The sequence below is a fragment of the Dipteris shenzhenensis genome, chromosome 23 (assembly GCF_047967505.1).
Source record: "Dipteris shenzhenensis isolate YYH24624 ecotype China chromosome 23, Dip_SZ_1.0, whole genome shotgun sequence".
Classification (NCBI taxonomy): domain Eukaryota; kingdom Viridiplantae; phylum Streptophyta; class Polypodiopsida; order Gleicheniales; family Dipteridaceae; genus Dipteris; species Dipteris shenzhenensis.
Window position 1 is genome coordinate 25,120,156 of NC_141618.1, and position 21,687 is coordinate 25,141,842.

The 21,687-nt window shown below is 41.4% G+C and overlaps 1 protein-coding gene across 1 annotated transcript; it reads left to right on the forward strand.

Annotated features, from left to right (window-relative positions):
* Positions 1-3,506: 3,506 nt before the first annotated feature.
* LOC147887158 (subtilisin-like protease SBT4.3) lies at positions 3,507-7,883 on the forward strand. Its single transcript, XM_087394237.1, has 11 exons — positions 3,507-3,608; positions 3,711-3,802; positions 3,895-3,992; positions 4,090-4,239; positions 4,362-4,473; positions 4,624-5,155; positions 5,276-5,358; positions 5,461-5,685; positions 5,793-5,910; positions 6,587-6,800; positions 7,291-7,883. Exons 1-11 carry the CDS (start codon positions 3,507-3,509, stop codon positions 7,881-7,883), a joined length of 2,319 nt encoding a protein of 772 aa, XP_087250363.1.
* Positions 7,884-21,687: the final 13,804 nt, after the last annotated feature.

A 21,687-nucleotide genomic window follows, 5' to 3' on the forward strand; every position in this document is an offset into this window, starting at 1 on the left:
GCCTCTCCTCTTGTCTCATCAAGTGGTTTAAGAGCTAGTCTTGAAGCAAGGATATTGTAGCAATCTGGCCAAAGTCTTTTGGCAAAGTTATCACTTCTATTACTGGCTCTTCCACAATTTTCTTTAAAGAGCCACCCTCCACATATGTTATTTCTTTAGAGACAAAGCTCATTGATTTGACACATCTAGGGATGGCATAAGGAAAAAATGGACCTCATTTTGGGACCTTGTAAAAAATTCATGATTTTCTTATTTTCTTGGCTCAAAAGCAAAAAATTCTAGAATAAGAAGCACAACTTTATATGATCAAGCATTCAATCAGAGGTATAAATGACAAAAACAAAGGTAAACTAACATCTTGAAGTTCCCATTCCAGCATTTTTTAGTGTATCATAAATGCTATGTCCAAGGACCAAAATGGATTTCTACTATTTTAGTGGTTTTGTCATCACCATTGGAGTGGGCAAAAACCCCAAAAATGACTTTTGAATTACTAAATTTGGCCTCCTAGAGGGGTCAAAATGACCAAAATAGGCACTTGACAAGAAAGTGCTTAAGAAAGTGATTTTGGCACTTGGCTACGATTTGGCGTAGCATATATAACACACTAAAAAACAAGAGGGGGAACTTAAAATGTCAGTGTGTCAAGCTTCACTACCAAATAAAAGTCTAATTTTTTGAAAAAAGAAAAGCATTTCCAACATAACGTTGGTCTCTCTCTCTCTCACTAGAGGATCTCTACTTTTTGTCCAAGGCCCCAAAATGAGCTCTGTATTTTCCTAATGACTGGCTTCTCTACTTACCCTTATTGTGAATCCACAACCTATGATATTGACTGAGACCTTAATCTGATATTAGTTGTCTTCCTTGGCTCCTTCCCCCCCTTCTGAGATCGAAGTTCGAGCACCATTTTATTTAGCACCCTTTAGCTCACTTTTGTTGGGACTAAAAACATTGGTCCATGAGATCGATTGCTAAAACGAGCTAGTTCCAAAGCAAATGGTGGATAGAAAATCTGCTCCAAGTTTTTCTTACTATCCAATAGTACTTTTGTTTATAACATTTGCAAACTTCTAGCTCAAATGTGAGTTTATTGTCTTCCCATTTCTACTCTAGGACCTACTCCCTAAAGTCACATTTTATCCCTTGCCTCTATGCTTTGGATCGACTACTCCATTTTATTTACACTTTGGGGATCGAGGAAGCCATAGTGAGGTTTGGACACATTTGTTTTAATTTTTTTTGGGGATTGTGTAGGTGGATTTTGTTGTCAAAATCTTCAATAGAAGCAGCTTCGAAGTTTTGACCCTACAAAGGAGGACAAGCAGATGTTGTCTCTGGACATCAGATTCCTAGGTCTTCCTAGGTCTACCATCGGCTCCTTGCCATGATTGGGCCATTGGATTGGATATTGAGATCCCCCAAAGGTAACTCCAATCATGGCAAGGAGCTATCATTAAACAAAAAATAGATTGAACATGCTTCTTGTGTTAAGGAAGGCAACTTTCAAAGACATGTGCACATATAGACAAGTTTGCATAAAGCGATCAGACCACACAGCTATCTCGCAAAGTCAAAAGAGGATCTACCTTTGTCTAATGATCTATTTCATACCATTCTTCTCCTCATGTGATCAACTAAAATGTTTTTATGGTTAAATAAGATGGTTCTCATCATCAGTGATTGCATGTTAAGGCAAGTTGTAGAAATAACTAGAGGAACAATCTTGACTAAGGATAACAACAAATAATACTAGTTGGATGAGAATGTAGAGATGCATAAGAAGTCTATGGAGCACTCAACCAGCAAGACTAGGTAGCAAAACTATAGTTGCATAATTTGGTAGTAGAAATATGAAGATGTTGGCATGTCTAGGATGAGATTATTATGTGCAGCAAGTATATGCATATGAATATATTATATTAAGATATGGCTCTAGAACTTTAAGCATTCCAACCAATTTTAAGGGAGAGGTAGCTGAATGGACAATCACAAGCATAGTGAGACTTACACCTTGCTAGCATACATAGAATCAAAATATATTGCAAATTTGGCAAATATGCATGAATAGAAAACATAAAATCCAAATTGAATTGGATCAAGCCGTGCATACGTATGGACAATAGAGTAGCACACTTAGTCAGTATATGCTCATGGAGTGGGAAGACATGTCCCTAACATGAACATTTAAATGATGTCTTTAACCATGAGTACTCGGCCACGTGTGAAAAACAAAGAGCATGAAGGTGCGATGAATAGAAGAAAATAGGATGATAGCACATGTGTCAAGCGTGGACATGTAAAGGCTTTGAGTACTTGGCCAATGGTGAAACACAAAGAACATGATACATGTGATGAATAGAAGCATACAAGATGATAGTGCAAGTTTGAACTAGCCAATTCATGCTTGACTATTGAATAGAATCAAACAAGATAATACTGCAGGTTTGAACTAGCCAATCCATGCTTGACTATTGAATAGAATCAAACACGATAATAGTGCGGGTTGAGATGTATATGCAATACTTCTATAGAACAACAACATAAACAATGCACATGCACTTCATTATATATATATCAACTATATAGCTGATATACACATATAGATGTAAATGGTGAAGATGTAGATGAATCAAAACTTCTATAGAACAACAAGGCAAGCAACACACATGGTAAATGGCATAATAAAAAGTAGTGTGATCTACATATTAGCATAGGACTAGGAGTGCATATGCAAACATAGAATTGCAAGACGATGGATCAGGGCACGGCTGAAGCTACTCATTTGACCACGTCCAAAGACAAAACAAAACAAGATGGAAAAAGTAGTTTCGTTGCGTTAAAAATGGGCATGTTGTTGCTAAGAATATGGGCTTATTGCTAAGTAAACTAGCGTGCGCATTGAAAAACAGCTAATAATAGCCCAATTGATCTAATGGTTTAGAATGTGCCACGTGGCTTCATAGGATGTGAGAATTTTTTGTGTTTACTGGATGGATTGGTTCCCATCATAATATGGATGGATTGGTTCCCATCATAATATGCTTGATTGGTTCCCATCATAATATGCTTTTTTTAGTGCCATGTGTTAAATATTACCTGTAGTACGTGGTATACCATACAATGAAACGCGATATTAATTGGTAGATGCTTGAAGAGCTAGTTCTTTTTGGACAAAAGGGGGTATATTTATTTATAACTTATAAAACCGGGAGGACAGACCAGACCACAACGGAAGTGACTAGGGATAGATAAACACATCAACATGTGTTTAGGAATTTTAAAATGTGGATTTAAAACGTTTTGGTTTTAAAAAAATCTCTGGTTGACAACGAACATAAGAATCACAGCCCATTCGTCCCATAGCATTGATCGTATCCACGGCCTGCAGCACGCAATTACGGACAGAAGAATTCACGTATAATAGCAGCCCGTTCGTGTTTACAGCATCCATTCCTACGCGCTCGATCCATTAATCAGTCGACGTCTATCATCGATTCCTCGTCATGCAGCCTCCCAATTTAGCACAAGCCTTTCTCCTCGCAGCCACCACTTGCATCTTCATCTTGGGGCCTGTTCACGCCTCCGATGCAGCAGCTCTTCGAAGCGTAATAATCCTTTGTTAATAATTCCTCTTTTGAGGACGCTAGAATTAAACAGTTGATTGTATAATCTTGTAGCTTATCTTTTAAGTTTTCCTGCTGCTGCAGCTGTACGTGGTATACATGGGAGACACCATGGAGTCCTCCCAGGAGCTTACCGAAGCTATGCATTATACTTTACTGTCATCCGTCCTTCCAAGGTTAATGGTGTTCCTTTCTGTCTTTAGATTTTCTGCAATTTGGAATCGAGCATGGTCTCATCCTGGACACCGGATTTGCGGTTACCCTGCAGCGAGGACATCGCCCGACGATCACACGTTCTCAGCTATAGTAAAAGTTTTAACGGTTTTGCAGCCATGCTAACCTCCGACGAAGCTTCAATTATTTCCGGTGGGTTGTCACGCTGAACGCTCTCTGATATAATGTCTTCCTATTACGCGTCCACGCATGCTCACGATTCCGTTTTTGGCCTTTCGACGTGATACAGATTTGGACGGCGTCGCATCGGTATTCAGAAGTCGAAAATTGAAGCTGCTTACGACTAGGTCGTGGGATTACATGGGGGTCAAATCGTCTATTGAGACAAAAAACAATCTGGAGCTGGAAGGAGATGTGATCATTGGATTTCTTGACACGGGTAGGCTGGTCACTTAATTCAGATCGCTGCCTGCAACTTCCCGAAAGGTTTTCGCTCAAGAGGCGACATGCTCTTGTATACCGTATTTTGTATAAAGAAGTAAGGCATTCTCATATCGGCAGGCGTATGGCCCGAGTCCCAGAGCTACAACGACGCTTTATTGGGTCCCATACCGAGAAAATGGCGTGGATCTTGCGAATCCGGGGAAAGGTTTAACACCTCTAAGTGTAACAGGTGACAGATTGCTTCCGGATGGCTGAAGCATGCAGATTGCATTCAGAGAAATCGCATGGATTTATAGTGATCAGTTTTCCCCTTAGTTGTTGTAGTCCAGGCAGCTAATATCTGAAACGGCCATCGTTTATCGATGATCAACATTTTCAGGAAGCTTATTGGCGCGCGATTGTACATCAAGGGGTCGGAAGCTGAAATAAACGGATCATTTCCGGGAATTAGTGACTTCAGATCAGCCAGAGACTTCGACGGGCACGGCACCCATACTTCCTCAACAGCAGCGGGTAGTGTTATAAGGGGGGCAAATATGTCGGGCGTAGCGGCAGGAGACGCAAGGGGAGGGGTGCCCGGAGCAAGGATTGCTATGTATAAGGTGATATGGAACGAAATTGTGACGGAGGTCGATGTATTAGCTGCTTTTGACGATGCCATCCACGACGGCGTTGACGTAATCTCTATCTCGATGGGACTTTACGGCCAACACTTGTTCACAGATGGTATAGCTATCGGATCATTTCATGCCATGACGAAAGGAATTTTCGTTTCTTGCGCCGGCGGAAACGACGGACCAGCACTCGGGTCCATTATCAACGTAGCTCCCTGGGTCATTACCGTAGCAGCAAGCAGCATCGATCGACAAATTATATCGACAGTTGTGCTCGGGAACAACATCACGATTCAGGTTGCCATGATTCCTGTAACAGAATCCTGTTGTTCCGCTGCATCAATGGCCGTGATGATTTGTTAAAGTAAAGCACATTCAAGAAAGTTAATATAGAATAGTTGGGGTGGAATTGTGCAGGGTGCAGCCGTGAATACCGAAGTGCCACAAGGACAATATCCATTGATATACGCTGGCGATGCGGCATTGAATAATTTCGGAAGGTGAGGGTGCATATCTGATTATGAACGAAAGTTGATAGAGCACATTTTTGGATAAGCTATGCTTGATAGGTAACTACTAACAGTCTTTGTGTCATCGAGCAGTCACTGTGTGAACGGTTCTCTGGATGCGAGGAAGGTGAAAGGCAAGATAGTGCTGTGTGATAATGGGGATGACGACGAGGACACGACTGTGCTATCAGCAGGAGGAGTGGGGATGGTAATCATAGACGATTGGGACAAAGGGACGGCGTTTGAGTTTGGCATTGCGACCAGCTTGATAGGGGATGCAGACGGAGAGACGATCAAGAAGTATTTAAATTCAAGCAGGCGAGCATATGTTAACAACATACACGCAACTTCTGGTATAATTTGAAGAATGTGAATTAAAGCTTTGGAATGAAGCACTAACAAATGGAACTTGGTTGGATATGCAGCTCCCATATTGCGACTGCTCAAATTCTTCCTACTGTTTCACCCTTGAAGCAGCCTGCTCCTCTTTTGGCAAAATTTTCATCTAGAGGTCCTAACGCAATGATCTACGAGGTTTTCAAGGTAGGATTAATCAAGAAGACGCCTTGGCTTGATGAATTCAAAAGCTCATCAAGCTCACTCGAGCTGTTTTGTTAACTAGTTATGTTTTGGAAGCGAAGAGATGTCGATGACTCGATGCTGCGATTCATCATTATCATTATCTTTATTAAGGTCAAACTGCAAAAAAAGGCCCTTGGATCAACAATGCATGTCTCTTACCTTTTCTAAACTGTCTTCCCAACTACCACACAGTCTTGCATTCTTGTCACACCACCCGTGTTTGTCGGCCCTGCCTTAGGCACCCCCTAGAATTTTTGATAGTCGGGAGCGGGCTGAAATGCAGGTTCATGGGGCCTCGCACCCAAGATCAAAACACTCGAGGAAGTACAAAGCTTCGGTCCATCTCATCATACTTGGTTTCTGTACAATTCATAGCAAACAATTGAGCATCTGGTAGAGCTCTCAATAGGGACTCCTTGTCCATCATCTATAGCGGGACAAAGAGTTTTCTCCTGCATGGGATTTACCTAGCTTATGAACAATTTTAAAATTAAAATTATCAAGCTTATCAAGACAATTATGTTTTTGGTTTTTTGGTAGCGATGGATTGCAAATTGTTGGAGCAATATTTCTAGTACTAAAAGTGATAATGCTCTTGTGCACTCATATGTATAGAAATCATGGTGCCTTTTTGCAGCCAGATGTGACAGCTCCTGGACTCAATATCTTGGCTTCATGGTCACCCTACAGATCCCTAACCACCGAGCCCCAAGATGATCGTCACGTTCTATTCAATATCATCTCTGGAACCTCCATGTCTGCCCCTCATGTTGCTGCAGCGGCGGCTCTCATCAAGTCTCATCACCCACATTGGAGTCCTGCTGCCATCAAGTCTGCTCTTATGACCACAGGTAATACCACTCCTGAGTCCCCAGCCCTTTTCCCTACTACTAATCAAGCCCCTAACCCTTCCTCTATTCATCATGACTAGTTACACCCACATGTCTTTATATATAGCCCATTGACTTTTCCTTATTATTTGCCTTAGCTAGAAATCCATCACATGTTATAACTATCAGAAATCGGGGGAACCAATGAAAGAGAGTGACAAAGTAATATTTGAGGATTAGCCTCAATTTCACTTTAAAAAATGCCAAATGTACAAAAAAGTTGTGATGCGTGTTTTTGAGGACAAGAGATGGATGCATGATTCGTATTCATTTGGAAAGTGTGAAACTTAGTTCAACAATTAGACTAGCTCTCATTTTATCACATTTCTTTATCTGCCCATATGATATGCTTAATTCATAAACCATATTTACATTATACATCATGATCCTTCATTAGATGCATGCACCAAAGGTAAACTGTGCCGACTAAGTTAAGCATTTATGTGTGCAGCCAAACCTTTGGACACAAAGTATCCTGAGAACAAACATGCAGAGCTAGGTTATGGGTCTGGGCACATCGATCCACTAGGAGCAATAGATCCAGGGCTAGTGTACGACATATCTACGGAGGAGTATACAGAATATTTGTGTTACAAAGGTTACAATGAGACGGTGATGAGGGTGATAATAGGAAGGGAGGATGCATGTAGTAACAAATCAAACACAACCACAGATCTAAACTATCCAGCAATATCAGTTCCAGTGCAAGCAGGCTACGAGCAGATGTGGTGGAACTTCACAAGGAAGGTGATGAATGTGGGCAAGGAGGGGTTAAAGGTGGATTATAGAGTTGTGAACGTCACACTGGCACAAGGTTTGAAGCTGCAGGTGGAGCCTATGGTGCTATCATTCTCCGGTGCCGCATTGGAAATGCAAACATTCACATTGCGTGTGCAAGCTACAGGGCTAAATATGTCACAATCTACACAACAAATCAATAGTAGCTTGCAATTCTTATCGGGGTCTTTCATGTGGAGTGATGAAATTCATCACGTGCGCACTCCTATTTTTGCTTGGGGAGCCCCCCTTGATCCCTCTCCTTGAATCAATCTCACATATTTTCAGGGTTTTGTAGCCATAGTGAGGATTGTCACACTATTGGAAGAATCTACTCTCTTCAGGCTCTCTCCATGCCCTTAACTTAAAAGGTTTGTGAGAGCACATATGACAATATTCATGTCATGAATAAGCCTCGAATAAGCAAATAAAGGAGGGGCATATTAATGCATAATCAAGGGCTTTTCATTTCATTACTTAAAGAAAGTTCTACATATGGAAGCCTAGGGACTTTTCACACTAGGGACAACACTCGGACACCATTTCCATTATCTCAAATCTTTTTTAATTATCACCACTTTCTAGCTTACACAATATTGAATGATGAAATATAAAATATCTAATTTTGAAAATACTTGATAGCATAATATTTACATTTGTACAAGGAAATTCTTTAAGTTTTTAAACTATTGCAGATCTAGATGTTTAAAATACTCTTTGTAAATGCAAATATTTTCCATGGTCCAAGCACAATAATCACCCAACTGTGGGCACATAATTAGTCTAATGTCTCAAATCAATAATAGATATTAACAAGTCTTGTCTCATTAAATAAGTAACATAAGGTTAAAGTGAAAATACCTATGTAACCTATTTAGAGAAGTTTTCTCCACCCCTCTATAAAGTTTTATAAATTTAATAAATCTTGAGTAAATCCTTTACTTTAAATAGTTTCTTCAAAGAGAAATTGAAAAAATTACCTATGTATATCAAAGTTCTAAAGTAGCACAAATACTAACAATAATGGCTGCCATGTTATCCCAAACTAGGATTAATATAATATTTTTGACATAGGCAGATTGCTCCCAAATTAACACATGAATGACACGATATGCACAAAGAGGAAAGCATCCTACCAAAAAAAAAACTTGAGTCATCTTGATTAAATTGATGATACTCTAAACATCAAGAGTATTAGAAAAATCTACATCTTCATCTACAACTCACATAAAATGCCGATGATGTTTGTTCACTAGTAACATCCAATATTAGCTATCCATGAAGAAAACTACTCGGGGGGGGCACTCATCATATGTAACCATATCATGTGAGTTCAACAGAAGGTTATTTTTAATTCCTAAATTTTAGAAAAATTAATTTACATAAGGAAGTATTTAAAGTAATTTTGGAAAAAAAGTACAAATTTGTATAGAAAAAGGGTACAATTTATTAAGGAAAATTTTATAGATAAGGGATTTTATAGATATGTCTTGAACACACGTGATATAGAGGGTTTATACATAGTGACCCCCTCGAGGAAAACTAGTGCACAAGTAAAGTTAACCTTTGTGATAGGTTTTTGTATGATGCATAGTGTACATATTGGCTTATGGTGAAATGTTCATGCCCATCCATAGGAACTCATGTGTAAACTTGCACATAGGGCCACGCATAGGCTGGACAACCTTAGAGTTAGTGGGCAATAGCTAATAGGTAAGTACTAAGGGGAGGTGGGTTGCTAAAAAGGACCAAAATCCTTGATCATTCAGCACGGCAAACATGGAAAGATCATCTAATGCATTGGAGGGTATACTTGAAGCTTGTTTGCAAAGGAAAAAGGGGCAAAAGTTTACAGAGGCGATGAGGAAGTTGGAAAGTTGAAGGGCTAGATTGCTTGGAGAATTTGATTGCTTATTAATTATTAGAAGCCATGGATTTCCAAAGACTATCAAAACTTGTAGACTGATGGTGAAATATTTGGTTGATCTCAAGCATTCAATTGGAGCCATAGATTGGGGCTAGAGTCTAAGATTTATTGTTGTTATCCACTAGAAAATCCATATGGGTTTTTGTGTTGGCTTTAATCCACTACTACCTCCTTGTCTCTCACAAGACATTGGGAGAAAAAGGAACTCATTTTGGGGCCTTTTAGTCTAGAAGGAAAATAGCCCTCCACCAATCAAAGGAGGGCCAATGTAACATTGAAAAATTTAGAAAAAGAAAAGGAAAAGAAATACCGTCGAGTTTGCATTCAATGAGGACACTTGAGCTACTTTATCATATTTGATGTACAATGCATATTTTTGACATTACCGGCGCATCTGGATCGGGGAAAAACCCCTTAAAAGACTTTTGAAACGTCGAAAATGGGCTCCTAGAGGGCCGAAAAAGGCCAAAAAGGCCTGGAAAGCCACTTATACAAATGAAAGTGATTCAAATGATGTGTTAGTCCCGGACACCGAAAATGGGCCCTCAGACGGCCGAAAAAGGCCAAAAAGGCCCGGAAAGCCACCTGTACAAATGAAAGCGAACCTGTCAAATCGCTTTCATTTGTACAGGTGGCTTTCCGAGCCTTTTTGGCCTTTTTCGGCCGTCCGAGGCCCCATTTTCGGTGTCCAGGACTAACTCATCATTTGAATCACTTTCATTTGTATAAGTGGCTTTCCGCGCCTTTTTGGCCTTTTTCGGTCCTCTAGGAGCCTGTTTTTTACATTCAAAGGTCTTTTGAGGGTTTTGGCCTGCTTTAGACGTGTCGGTGATGTCAAAAATAGCAAATTCTGCAGTGTAGATCAGTGGGGCTTTGTCATATTTTATTGTTTTAGAGGAAAGAAAAATGAAGAAATCATGAATTTCTCTTAGGGCCCCAAAATGAGCTCCCTTCTTTCCTAATGGAATGGGCTTTGGAAGGTAATTTGTATCTCCTCTAATGGAATACTGAGGCAATGACTATTTGCTATATTTCATGCATATGTGATCAAAATATTAGGTTTGGGGTTCATAAGGGTATCAACTAATCGTGCAGTGATTGTGGCCAAGGTGCCCTATTGTAGCCCTATTTTCTCTCTATGGGAAAGAGATATCTTGATAGGGGTGGTGCGTTGCCAAAAAGGACCAAAATCTTAGGCTGCACAACCTTAGTTATTAGTAAGTACTAAGGGGTTGTGGGCTACCAAAAAGGACCAAAATCCTTGACCGTTTAGCAAGACAAAAGTGGAAAGGGCATCGCATGGGATTGAGGGTAAACTTGAAGCTTGTTTACAAAGGAGAGAGGTGCAAAAGGTTGTAGAGTAGCTGAGGAAGTTGAGAAGTTAGAGGGCTAGATTGCTTGGAGATTGCTTATTAGTGATTAGAACCCATGGATTGCCAAATACTATCAAAGCTTGTAGACTAATGGTGTAAGTTTTGGTTGGTTTCAAGCATTCAATTGGAGCCATAGATTAGGGCTAGAATCCGTCTCTTTGAAATAATAGCAATGTTGGTATTTTTATTACTATAATTTAGTGTTACGTTACTTTATTGATTAGACATTTCTCAAAAACATGTCAAATTACCTCTTAAAATTGATGGGGAAAACATATCATGTACTATTATGGATAAATTTGACCAAGGTAAAAGGCATAAATATGTGTGTGTGCTTGTATGTGTGGCAATAGTATAATACAATATGTGTGCATAGGGCCCAGGGTTGAGGTGGAATGGCATGACCATGTGCCACCCTTCCATATACGAGGACCCATAAGGTGTGTTGTACATAATCCATGGTAGTAATATTATAAAATGTTAAGGTGGCATGGTTCCTCCATGTGCCACCCCTCCACCTAGGCGGTCCCATGCCTGCATTTAGTGAGACATGGCCCAAGGCTCTCATTCTTGTAAAGCCACCTAGCTAGTACTTTAATTTCCCCCATCCTTCCTTTCAAAAAAAGCATGACTCTCTTCCCTTGATGTCTCCATCTCTACATTCCCCCTCCCATCATGTACATGCTCCTCTTCCCCCTCTCCTTTCCCCCTTGTGCTATAGTCCCCCTCTTCATTCCCACCCCTATTAATCTCTTTTTCCCACCCATGTTAATGCTTCTCCCCTCACGTTCCCTCTCCCCCATGGCCCTCAAGCATCGCCATGCCTAGCATCTAGCCTCACGGCTTGATTTCTTTTCTAGATAATAGAATTGGTGTGGCTGCTAGGATACGAAGTCCACTTGGTCCTCCGGTCATTAGGGCTACCAATTGGCGAGATCTCTTCCTTGATCTTCATGTCGATCTTCAACAACTGATTGTACAATGCATTGCTCGAGGAGACAATGGGTGGGATGATACACCATGATTAATTCAAGGTGAAGACCTAGTGATACACTTGGAAGGCTTTGATTCTAGTTCTACTCATTGTGCAGTACCAATGGGTCAGCAACTAGGAAGTGATTAAAGTGTAATGATATTGCTTATATCTTGAAATCTCATGAACTGTAACTCTCTAACCGTAGGAAGTTTTCCCTTGCTATAAAAAGCAAAAGTACTTCACTTCATGTGCTCCATCCATACCTCATACTAGATTGCAAATTCTGAATTTTTTTCAAGTACGCACACCACACAAGGAGGGTGGATATTTATGTCACTTCTCGATGGGTTCAAGGATTTAATGCTTGGTCCTCCGCTCATTACGGCTACCAATTGGCGAGATCTCTTCCTTGATCTTCATGTCGATCTTCAACAACTAATTGTACAATGCATTGCTCGAGGAGACAATAGGTGGGATGATCACCATGGATAATTCAAGGTAAAGATCTATGATATACTGGGAGGGCTTTGATTCCAATTCTCCTCATTGTGCGGTGATCGAGCTACTTGCTGCATCGGAGGTAATTAAAAGGGTGACATTCTTCCAAGGGTGGGATATCCCACAAGCTTGGGGTGAGATTTGGCGCATCTGCTTATTAATCCTAATGGATAAGCTCATCTTGAATGATTTCTTCTCGATCTCACTACAAAGGTTTCTAGGGCTCCGCTATGGTTGGTAATGTTTCGACCAAGGAATCCCTTTGTGCCTAATCAACCCTTTGTGGCACATTTTGAGCTTCAAGTTGTAATTCTTTTTGGTCGAAAGGTAAACTATCAATAAAGGATTGTAAGTCTATTTGGCGCTAAACGTCTTGCTCAAGTATTACATTCTCCCCACCATCTCCTTCTACCTATCTTGGACTACCAAGAAACCTATGATGTCTAGATTTTAGTCTTGGTGTAATGACATCTTGGATCCTTCAATTTGATGGAGCATACAAACCTTTGACCAAGGTTGCTAGTGTGGGTGTGAAGCTCACTTCACCAGGTGGTGAGGTGTACTGTTATAGCAAGTATGCACCTGCAAGTACTTGCAACCAAGCTGAGTACTCAACACTCATTTTTGGGCTACAAAAGGCACAAGAACATCACATTAAGCAACTTGAGGTGCAAGGAGATTCTCAATTCATGTGTGAAAAAGTTAGTGGAAGGTGGAAGGTGAAGGCTTGGTTCCACGACATCAACAAGCATTAGAACTTTGCAAACAATTTGAAGAGGTATAAATTTAGCATATCCCTCAAGCTCAAAATTTAGTTGCTGATTTCTTAGCACATGAAGCTTGTACTTCAATCACGCATGAAACAAGTGGAAGCACTACCCCAACAAAGCCGCAAGCCACAAATGAAGGTGATCATTTGTAAAGAATGCAAAGGTTGTGGTCATCATGAAACTAAGTGTTGGGCATATTTGATATGAGTTTACCAACTTCGAACATCATCAAAAAGGTCCTTAAGGACATTGCTCAAAAGAAGGATGCCAAATCGCACACCCCTTGAAGAAATAGCACGGCGAAGTCCTACAAGAACTGGAAGAAGCTAAAGGTGATGTGCAAGCTCTCCAACTGTTGACATTTGTCATGGCATTCTTGTTTGCCTTGATGAACAACCTCATGCAACGCCGTGTCTCTAACCCTCGCTTTTAAAGATGGATGCAATATCATGCCTCGACCAATAAGGGTTGATCCTTTTAAGATTGTCTATGAGCTATTCTATGCTGAAGATTCTTCCCGTATTGTGTTTCACATACACCAGTCACACCCTACCCTGCCTATGTGTGCTTTGTGGATGTATCTTCACCAGATTTTCAGTTCAAGCTACCTCTTTCCATTGTTTGCCAATAAATAAGCCTCATTTTGCCTCTCTCTTTTCCATTATCCAAGCATGGCTGACATTCCCATGTTCTGTGGTCAAGTTGAAGAAAATTCAAATGAGTATCTTGTAGCCTTCAAGCGCCATTGTGCTTCTCTCAACTTTCTTACTGAAGATAGATGGTTGTTGGTTCTTCCCACATTTCTAGAGGGTTTGGCTCAAGTGTGGTACGAGAAGCAGGCCGAAGACATTTGCCAAAGCTGGCCGAGGTTGACAACAAAGAAGATCGAGTATTTCAACAAAGAAGAGGAGCCGGAGAATGTGTACCTGTAGGTGGAAAACCTAAAGCAATTAGAAGGTGAGATGGCGTGTTGATATGTGGATCAAGCGGCCGTGCTCCTAGACCGTTTAATTGCCATTTAATTGCCATGTAGGAGGACAATTTTGGATTTTGAGTTGGAATGACTCAGCATGTGCTGGGCTACCTCGTAGCAAGCGCAAGTGATGAATTCCGCCTCAAGATTAAATGGGAGAATCCAAAAACCATGGTGCTAGCACATGAGATTGCTCAAAAGTTCGATAAAGTTCAGTTTGACCCTGCTTCAAAGAAGACGGTTGTCCCTACGCAACCACCTCAATTCTTGCAATAACAACCTGGGGGGTCCAACTCAGGGGCATACCCCCACCCCCCATCAAGGATGTACCCACCGCCTCCACCTGAAATGTATGGTCCTCCCTTAGATGCTTACCCTCAACAAGGTGTATATTTGCACCCTCTGCCTAGAATATTTCCCCAGCCTCGCCCACGAGCCCCCCTCCTTCCTACTCCCCTGACCCCTCCTACTAAAGAACGTGGAGTCAATGACCTAGCCAAGGATTTGAACGAATCTTCAGCTTGAGGTGGTAGGTATCACAAGCCAATCGCCCTCCTAGAGAACGTGCCAATGTTGTGTGCTACGAGTGCCACCAGAAGGGTCATTATCGCACTAAATGTCCCAATATTCCAAGGGTGAATCTTCTAGGTGGATCAGGTATCGAGGATTCTAATGTAGAGGTCCTTGACCTTAGGAAGAAAAATCGTACCACCTCAGACCCCTCTCCAAACGGTGGGTCGTTCGGGCTACCCCAGGAAGAAGGTGTCCTTCTCAGAGCCCTCAGATGCTAAGATGGCAGACCCACCAATAGAGAAGACTAGAAGATCTCGTAGGAGTGAGTGGTCGCCCTTGGATTTTCCTATCGGCTCAAGGCAAGAAGACTATTTGGTCATTCAAAGGTGAGACATGAGGTACAGCAAGGGCTCTCAACAAGGAGGAGCAAGAAAAAGGGAAAGGTACAAGAGATTTCTTCTATCTCTAAAGAATTTGATCCGCACTCGCATACAGTAGATGTCATCGTAGATAATTGCCATGTCAAAAGTGTGTGTGTTGATGGGGGAGCTGCATGTAATATCATGGTACCTCGTATTATGAAGAAGTTGAATTTGAAATGCACAAGGCATTCCTCCACTCGAATCAAGGTAGCAGATTGTCGATGACTCGCCGCCCTGGGAGTCATTGAGGATTTGCCCATCACTATCAATGGGTTAACCACCACCGTCAATTTCTATGTAGTGGACATTGAAGATATAGGCAAGAGTTACACAGCCATGCTCAAGAGACCGTGGTTGAGAAAGAGTGATGTAGTCAGCAATTGGAAGATAGGACACATGTCTTTTGGTTCTTCAAAGGAGAAGATCCTGGTGCAACCAGGTGCCACTGAACCAGAAGAAGAAGAGGAGTAGGACAGTGATACTCTCTCATCATCGGTGTATGAATCAATGGAAGATTCAGATGGGGGGGAGGAGTTCTCAGAGGAAGAAGTTTATATGATGGGGGTATCTCCGACCCTGCCACCCAGGGAAAAGATAACAGCTAGTCCTCAACAGCTTGAATCTATGCTCTCCCCAGACCTCACTTAGAGCGAGAAAGACGAGTTCCTAGAAATGTTCAAAGGTTTCCCTAACCTCTTCACAACTAGCTACTACCACTTTGCCATGTGACTGCCATAGAACATAAGATAGAACTGAAGCCTGATGCTAAGCCAGTGGCTCAGAAGTATCAGAGGTTAGGGCCCCTACAGACCGACACTTTGTGCTCAGAGTTGTGGAAGCTTGTAGAAGCTGGGTTTATTGTTCCGGTCCACAATAATGAATGGGTTTCACTAGTGGTAGTCACACCAAAGAAAAACAACAAGTGGCAGGTTTTCATCGATTATAAGAAACTCAATGCGGCCACCAAGAGGGACCATCATCCTCTTCCCTTTCAAGACCTCATTCTTGAGAAGGTAAGTGGTCATGAGATGTATACTTTCTGTGATGGTTACTCCGAGTTTAATCAAATTAGAATTGCCGAGGAGGATGTGCTTAAAACCACATTTGCCACACCTTGGGGGATGTTTACATTCAAAGTAATGCCATTTGGCCTCACCAATGCTCCTGCTACCTTTCAAAGATTTATGCAGATGGTGTTTGCTCCTTATTTGGGGGTTTTTTTGGAGGTGTTTTTAGATGATTTCTATATATTCTCGGCACAGAAGGAGCACGTCATGAAGGTTAGGTTGGCCTTCCAAAGGGTCAATGATGCAAATGGCAGCCTCAACATAGATAAATGTGACAAAATATGAAGAGGGGAGAGGAGAAGAGTGGAGATGAGGAGAGAGGGCATAGCTAGAGAGCACACCACAAATGACTAGCTGTACACTAGATTTAGTTGAAAAAATAGAATATATACAAACCCCTTTAGGGTTAGGGTTAGGGGATCTAACCCTTTCCTTTATAGCACTCTATAAGGTTAGTGCTATGCACATATGATCACATGATGGTGCTATGCACACATGATCACATGATGTTGAGTGTGAACTCTCAACACCTTCCCTCAAGATCAACATCATGAAGTAGGCCTTCCCTCAAGATGATGATTCTTGGGAATCAAAGAAGGACTGAGCATTACATTCCATCACACCCCTTTAATGGGAATGTCCTTCCTCTGCATCAAACCAAGAGCTAGTCGGTGTTTCTCGAATAGCTTTTTACCGAGTGGTTTGTTAAAGATGTCTGCAACATTCTCTTTGCTATCACAATGCTGCAGTGTGATGTCACCAAGTAACACTCTTTCTCTGATGAAGTGCTCTCTGACATCAATGTGTTTTGTCCTGGAGTGATATACTAGATTTTTGGCCAATGCTTGAGCCGATTGATTATCACCGTATATTGTTGTTGGCTTTGACTCATCAAAGTAATTTGTTTCTGACAATAGTCTTCTAAGCCATATAGCCTCACATGCACCTGTAGTGAGTGCTCTATATTCTGCTTCAGTCGAAGACAAAGAAATAGTTGGCTATTTGTTTGACAACCATGATATAGCACCTTGACCAAGGAAAAATGCGTATCCCTGTGTCGATCTCCTGGTCTCATGATCTCCAGCATAGTCACTATCACAGTATCCATGCAACCGTGGATGACTTCCTCTGTATTCTATCCCAAACTGTCTTGTACCTCTGATGTATCTCAATACTCTTTTGGCTGCATTCCAGTGAGACTGTTTTGGATTTGCCATAAACTGTGCTAGTGAGCTTATTGCATAACAAATATCTGGCCGTGTGATTGTCAGATATATGAGAGATCCAATGAGTTGCCTGTAGTATCTGTCATTGACTGTAGGCTTTTCTGAATCTTTAGTAAGTTTCAAACTCTGTTCCATGGGAGTGGCTGCAATCTTGCAATCTGCCATATGAAACTTCTTCAGGAGACTGTCAACATACTTGAGCTGACTCATGAATGTGCCATCTGAATCTCTCTAGAACTCAATTCCAAGACAATAGTGCATAAGTCCAAGATCTTTCATGTCGAACTCTGCAGATAAATCTTGTTTTAGTTTTCTAATGAAGCTATCCTTGCATTGCGAAATGCATTCTTGACATCGAGTTGATACACATTCCATTTATTGAGTGTCGCTAGTGATATCAAGAACCGTATGGAATCCATCTTTGCTATTGGAGCATAAGTCTCATCATAATCTTGACCATATTGTTGTGCAAATCCTTTTGCAACTAATCTGGCTTTGTATCTCTGAATACTGCCATCTGGATTGTACTTCACTTTGTATACCCATTTGTTGGCTATGGCCTTCTTTCCTGGTGGAAGGTCACATAATTCCCAAGTGTTATTTTTATACAAAGCATCCATTTCTTCATTCATAGTAGTTTGCCATTCGGGCTTGTCTACTACATCTTCGAAGTACACTGGCTCTTCTGTAGCCATGATGGTAGTCATAAGAGCATAGTTGGTGGTTTCCACCTGAATTGGCATATGTCAATCTGGCTGGTGGTCTGCTTTCCCTAGTAGACCGTCTGAGCTGCTGTGGCTCTGCTTGGGGTGTTGCTGGCAATTCTTGCTCTTCTTCATCAACCTGTTCTGTAGATGACTGTGAAGTCGATGCTTCTATCTCCTGTATAGGTGAGGTTTTCCATTCTGATTCCTCATCAAAGATTACATCTCTGGAGATAATGACTTTGCGGTTGATGGGATCATACAATTTGTATGCTTTGCTTTCTTCACTGTAGCCAACCATGATGCATTTGCGTGACTTCGCATCCAATTTCCTACGATGATCATCATGTATGTGGGCATATGCTATGCAACCGAATATGCGGAGATGCCCAATGCGTGGCTTGTGTCCAGTGAATGCTTCATAAGGAGTCATACCTTGTATCGGTTCGGTAGGAAGCCGATTAAGCAAATAGTTAGCTGTAGCTATTGCTTCTACCCAATACTGATTCGGAAGATGCTTTTCACTAAGCATTGCTCTAGCACTGTCTGGTAAAGTCCCATTCTTCCTTTCAGCTCTTGCATTCTATTGAGGAGTATCTGCACATGTGAATTGTCTTCGAATGCTGTGATTTTTGCAAAAGTTCATGAATGCTGAAGACATGTATTCACCTCCTCTATCTAATCTCATGACCTTGATTTTTCTACCTGTTTGGTTTTCTACCATGGCTTTGAATTCTTGAAATCTGGAAAACACTTCAGATTTCTCTTTCAGAAAGTAGACCCAACAATATTTGCTATAGTCATCGATGAAGGTCAAGTAGTAAAGTGAACCATTGATGCTACGGGTCTGGGCATAACCCCATATATCTGTATGAATCAAATCAAGAATACCTCGTGCACGAGAGGTACTTCTGACAAAGTTGGTTCGCTTTTGTTTACCGAAGCAGCATACTTCACAAACTTTTCCAAGAAACTGTAGCTTCGGAATCCCAATTGCCATATCTTGATTCTTGAGATCTAACAAGTAGTTGAAGTTGACATGACCATATCTCTTGTGCCATTTTGCAGATAGTGGCATCTGTTGCATTTGAGCTGACATGGCATGCTTATCTGGTACTGTAGCTAGCATCCTGTATAAGCGTCCTTCCTTGACACCTTTTGCTACTAGCTGACCTCTTTTGGATTTGTCTCTGATAGTGCATTCATCACCGTCGAAGATGACTTTGTAGTTGTGTTCCGTCATTTGACCTACTGACAAAAGGTTCTTGCTGAGCTTCGAAACATAGAGCACATCTTTGACTAATCCTTTTGTACCAGTGAAATTGTTCATAGGGATAACACCTGTCCCTTGAACTGGATTTGGTGTATTGTCTGCTGTGTAGATGACATTCTTTTGACTTTGTAATGGCTTCATTTCTGTGAACCATTCTTGATGATTTGTCATATGAGATGATGCACCGCTGTCGATGTACCAAGGATCATGTTCCACTTGGTCGACTTGATAACTGTAATCTTCTTTAGGATTGAAATCAGTGTCTAGGTGCATTGTATCAGTCTAATGCAATTCTTCACTTGCAAGAAATATATTTCCATGTTCATTTGCAAAATGACTGTGACTAGAATGTCCACCACGATGATTTCCTCTTCCTTGGGAATTCCCTCGATTACTGCTTGTTGATTGACCGCCTTGGTTGTACTGCTTCTTGCGGCAATCTCTTTCATAGTTTCCAAACTTGTGACAGTAGTTGCATTGAATGTTTGACACATTGGTGGATGCATTCCCTTATCCTTGAAATCTTCCTCAGTTGGAATGATTTCCTCTTTGCTCATTCTGATGTTGTTGAGGATGATGCTGATGGTGATGCTGATTTTGACTTTGATTTTGTTGATGATGATCACTTTTCTGATATGATCTACCTCTGTTTCTGCCTTTGCCTCTGCTTCTGTCTGAAGCTATGAATTCCTGATCATTAGAATGACCTTTACGTGCTTGAATGGCCTAAGTCCTAAGTTCTTCACCAAGTAGAACTGACTGAAGTTCTTCCAATGTTGGAATTTACCGTTGGATGGCAATACTCTAGACTAGATTCTCATATCCTTGTCCTAGTCCATTCAGGATTACTTGAACCATTTCTGTGGGACTTATAGTCTCTCCTGCTGCTGCAAGTTGATTGTTGTAGTCTTTGATGCGGAGTACATAAGCATGACTGGTTTCACTACTGTTGCAGAAACTCTGGTTGATCTGGTTTCTCAGCGTGAGAATCCTGGATGTGTTCTTGGACTCGTAGAGAGCTGCAAACATATCCCATGCTTCTTTTGATGTCTTAACTGTGTTGAGTTGTCCTAGCATGACATCTTACACATTCTGCTTGATCAGGTGATAGGCATACTTGTCTTTCTTATCCCATTCTGCTTGAGCTCGGGCAATGGCAGGATCTGCTACTGGTGCAGAAACTATTTGTGTAGATGTAGATCCCGATGTAGATCCCGTTGCTGGTGCTATGACAACAGATGGAGTAGAGCTACTAGTGGTTGGATCGGCCAATGGTCTAGGTATAGATCCATCGACATACTCCCATTTGTCCTGAAGCACAAGAATGGTCTCCATTCGGTATTTCCATGTACCGTAATTGGAGTTGTCTAACTTAGCAGATGCCTCCAGATTGAGGTTGCTAGTCGACATGGTGCAAACAATGTACTCAAAAAGTGTCCTGAAAAACTCTGTATGAATCAACTGCAAATACACTGAAGATGCCAAGTGAAATCTCTGTACCATCAAGTGAAGATAGAACTGCAATATATAAGATCTGATCTGTGTTACAAGGCTTGTGGCAATGATGCCGGGAATAGCCAAGAGGCTTTACAAGGCTGAAAATGATGTGCACGATGCCGTGAGATAGCCAAATAGGCTTTACAATGGTGGCATGTGTGTGTGAAATCAAATGATATCTGCCCACTAAATCAATCTGCGATGCCTCTAAACTCTGAAGTCTGCTCACTGAACTGATGAACGTAAGGTTTCAGGTAATGTAATGATGTGAAATCGGATGTGAGTGTATGGACTGTCTCCGAGTAGGAGGTACTAGTCGAGAATTTCGGGCATGGCTTAGATTGGCAACTTGGGGAAATTCAAAGCGTCCCCTCTATGGCGATCTAGTCTACTCTAATCTAGATCTAAACCAACCGTCGATCGATGAAAGAGTAGTAAATAATTCCTTTTCTTTTGTTCTTTTTAAGTGCTGGGTCAGATGCGTCGATGTAGAGGCAAATGTGCGTGAAGAAAGTGGTTTTGACGGCGAGGCTCAAATGTGAGTGTAACTTGCACCAAAATGTGCGCATGATGTGACGAGCACGTAGAGCACAAAAAACCGAGCGACTTTCCTTTTTGGAGCACCCTCAAATTCTTCCTGGATCAAGAGATATGACTTGATCTAGGTGGAGGGGCAAAAGGAGTGCAAATGTGCTCAATGATGATGTGTCACTGTGAGTCACATGTAGTGATGATGTGGCACTGTGCCTAGCAAGAGGTGTGCCAGTGAAGTTCTGTGTTGAAGTGGCAACTGTGTGCACATGCAGTGTGTGCACAGTGTGCCTGGCAAGGGACTGTGCCTTCAGAGGGTCA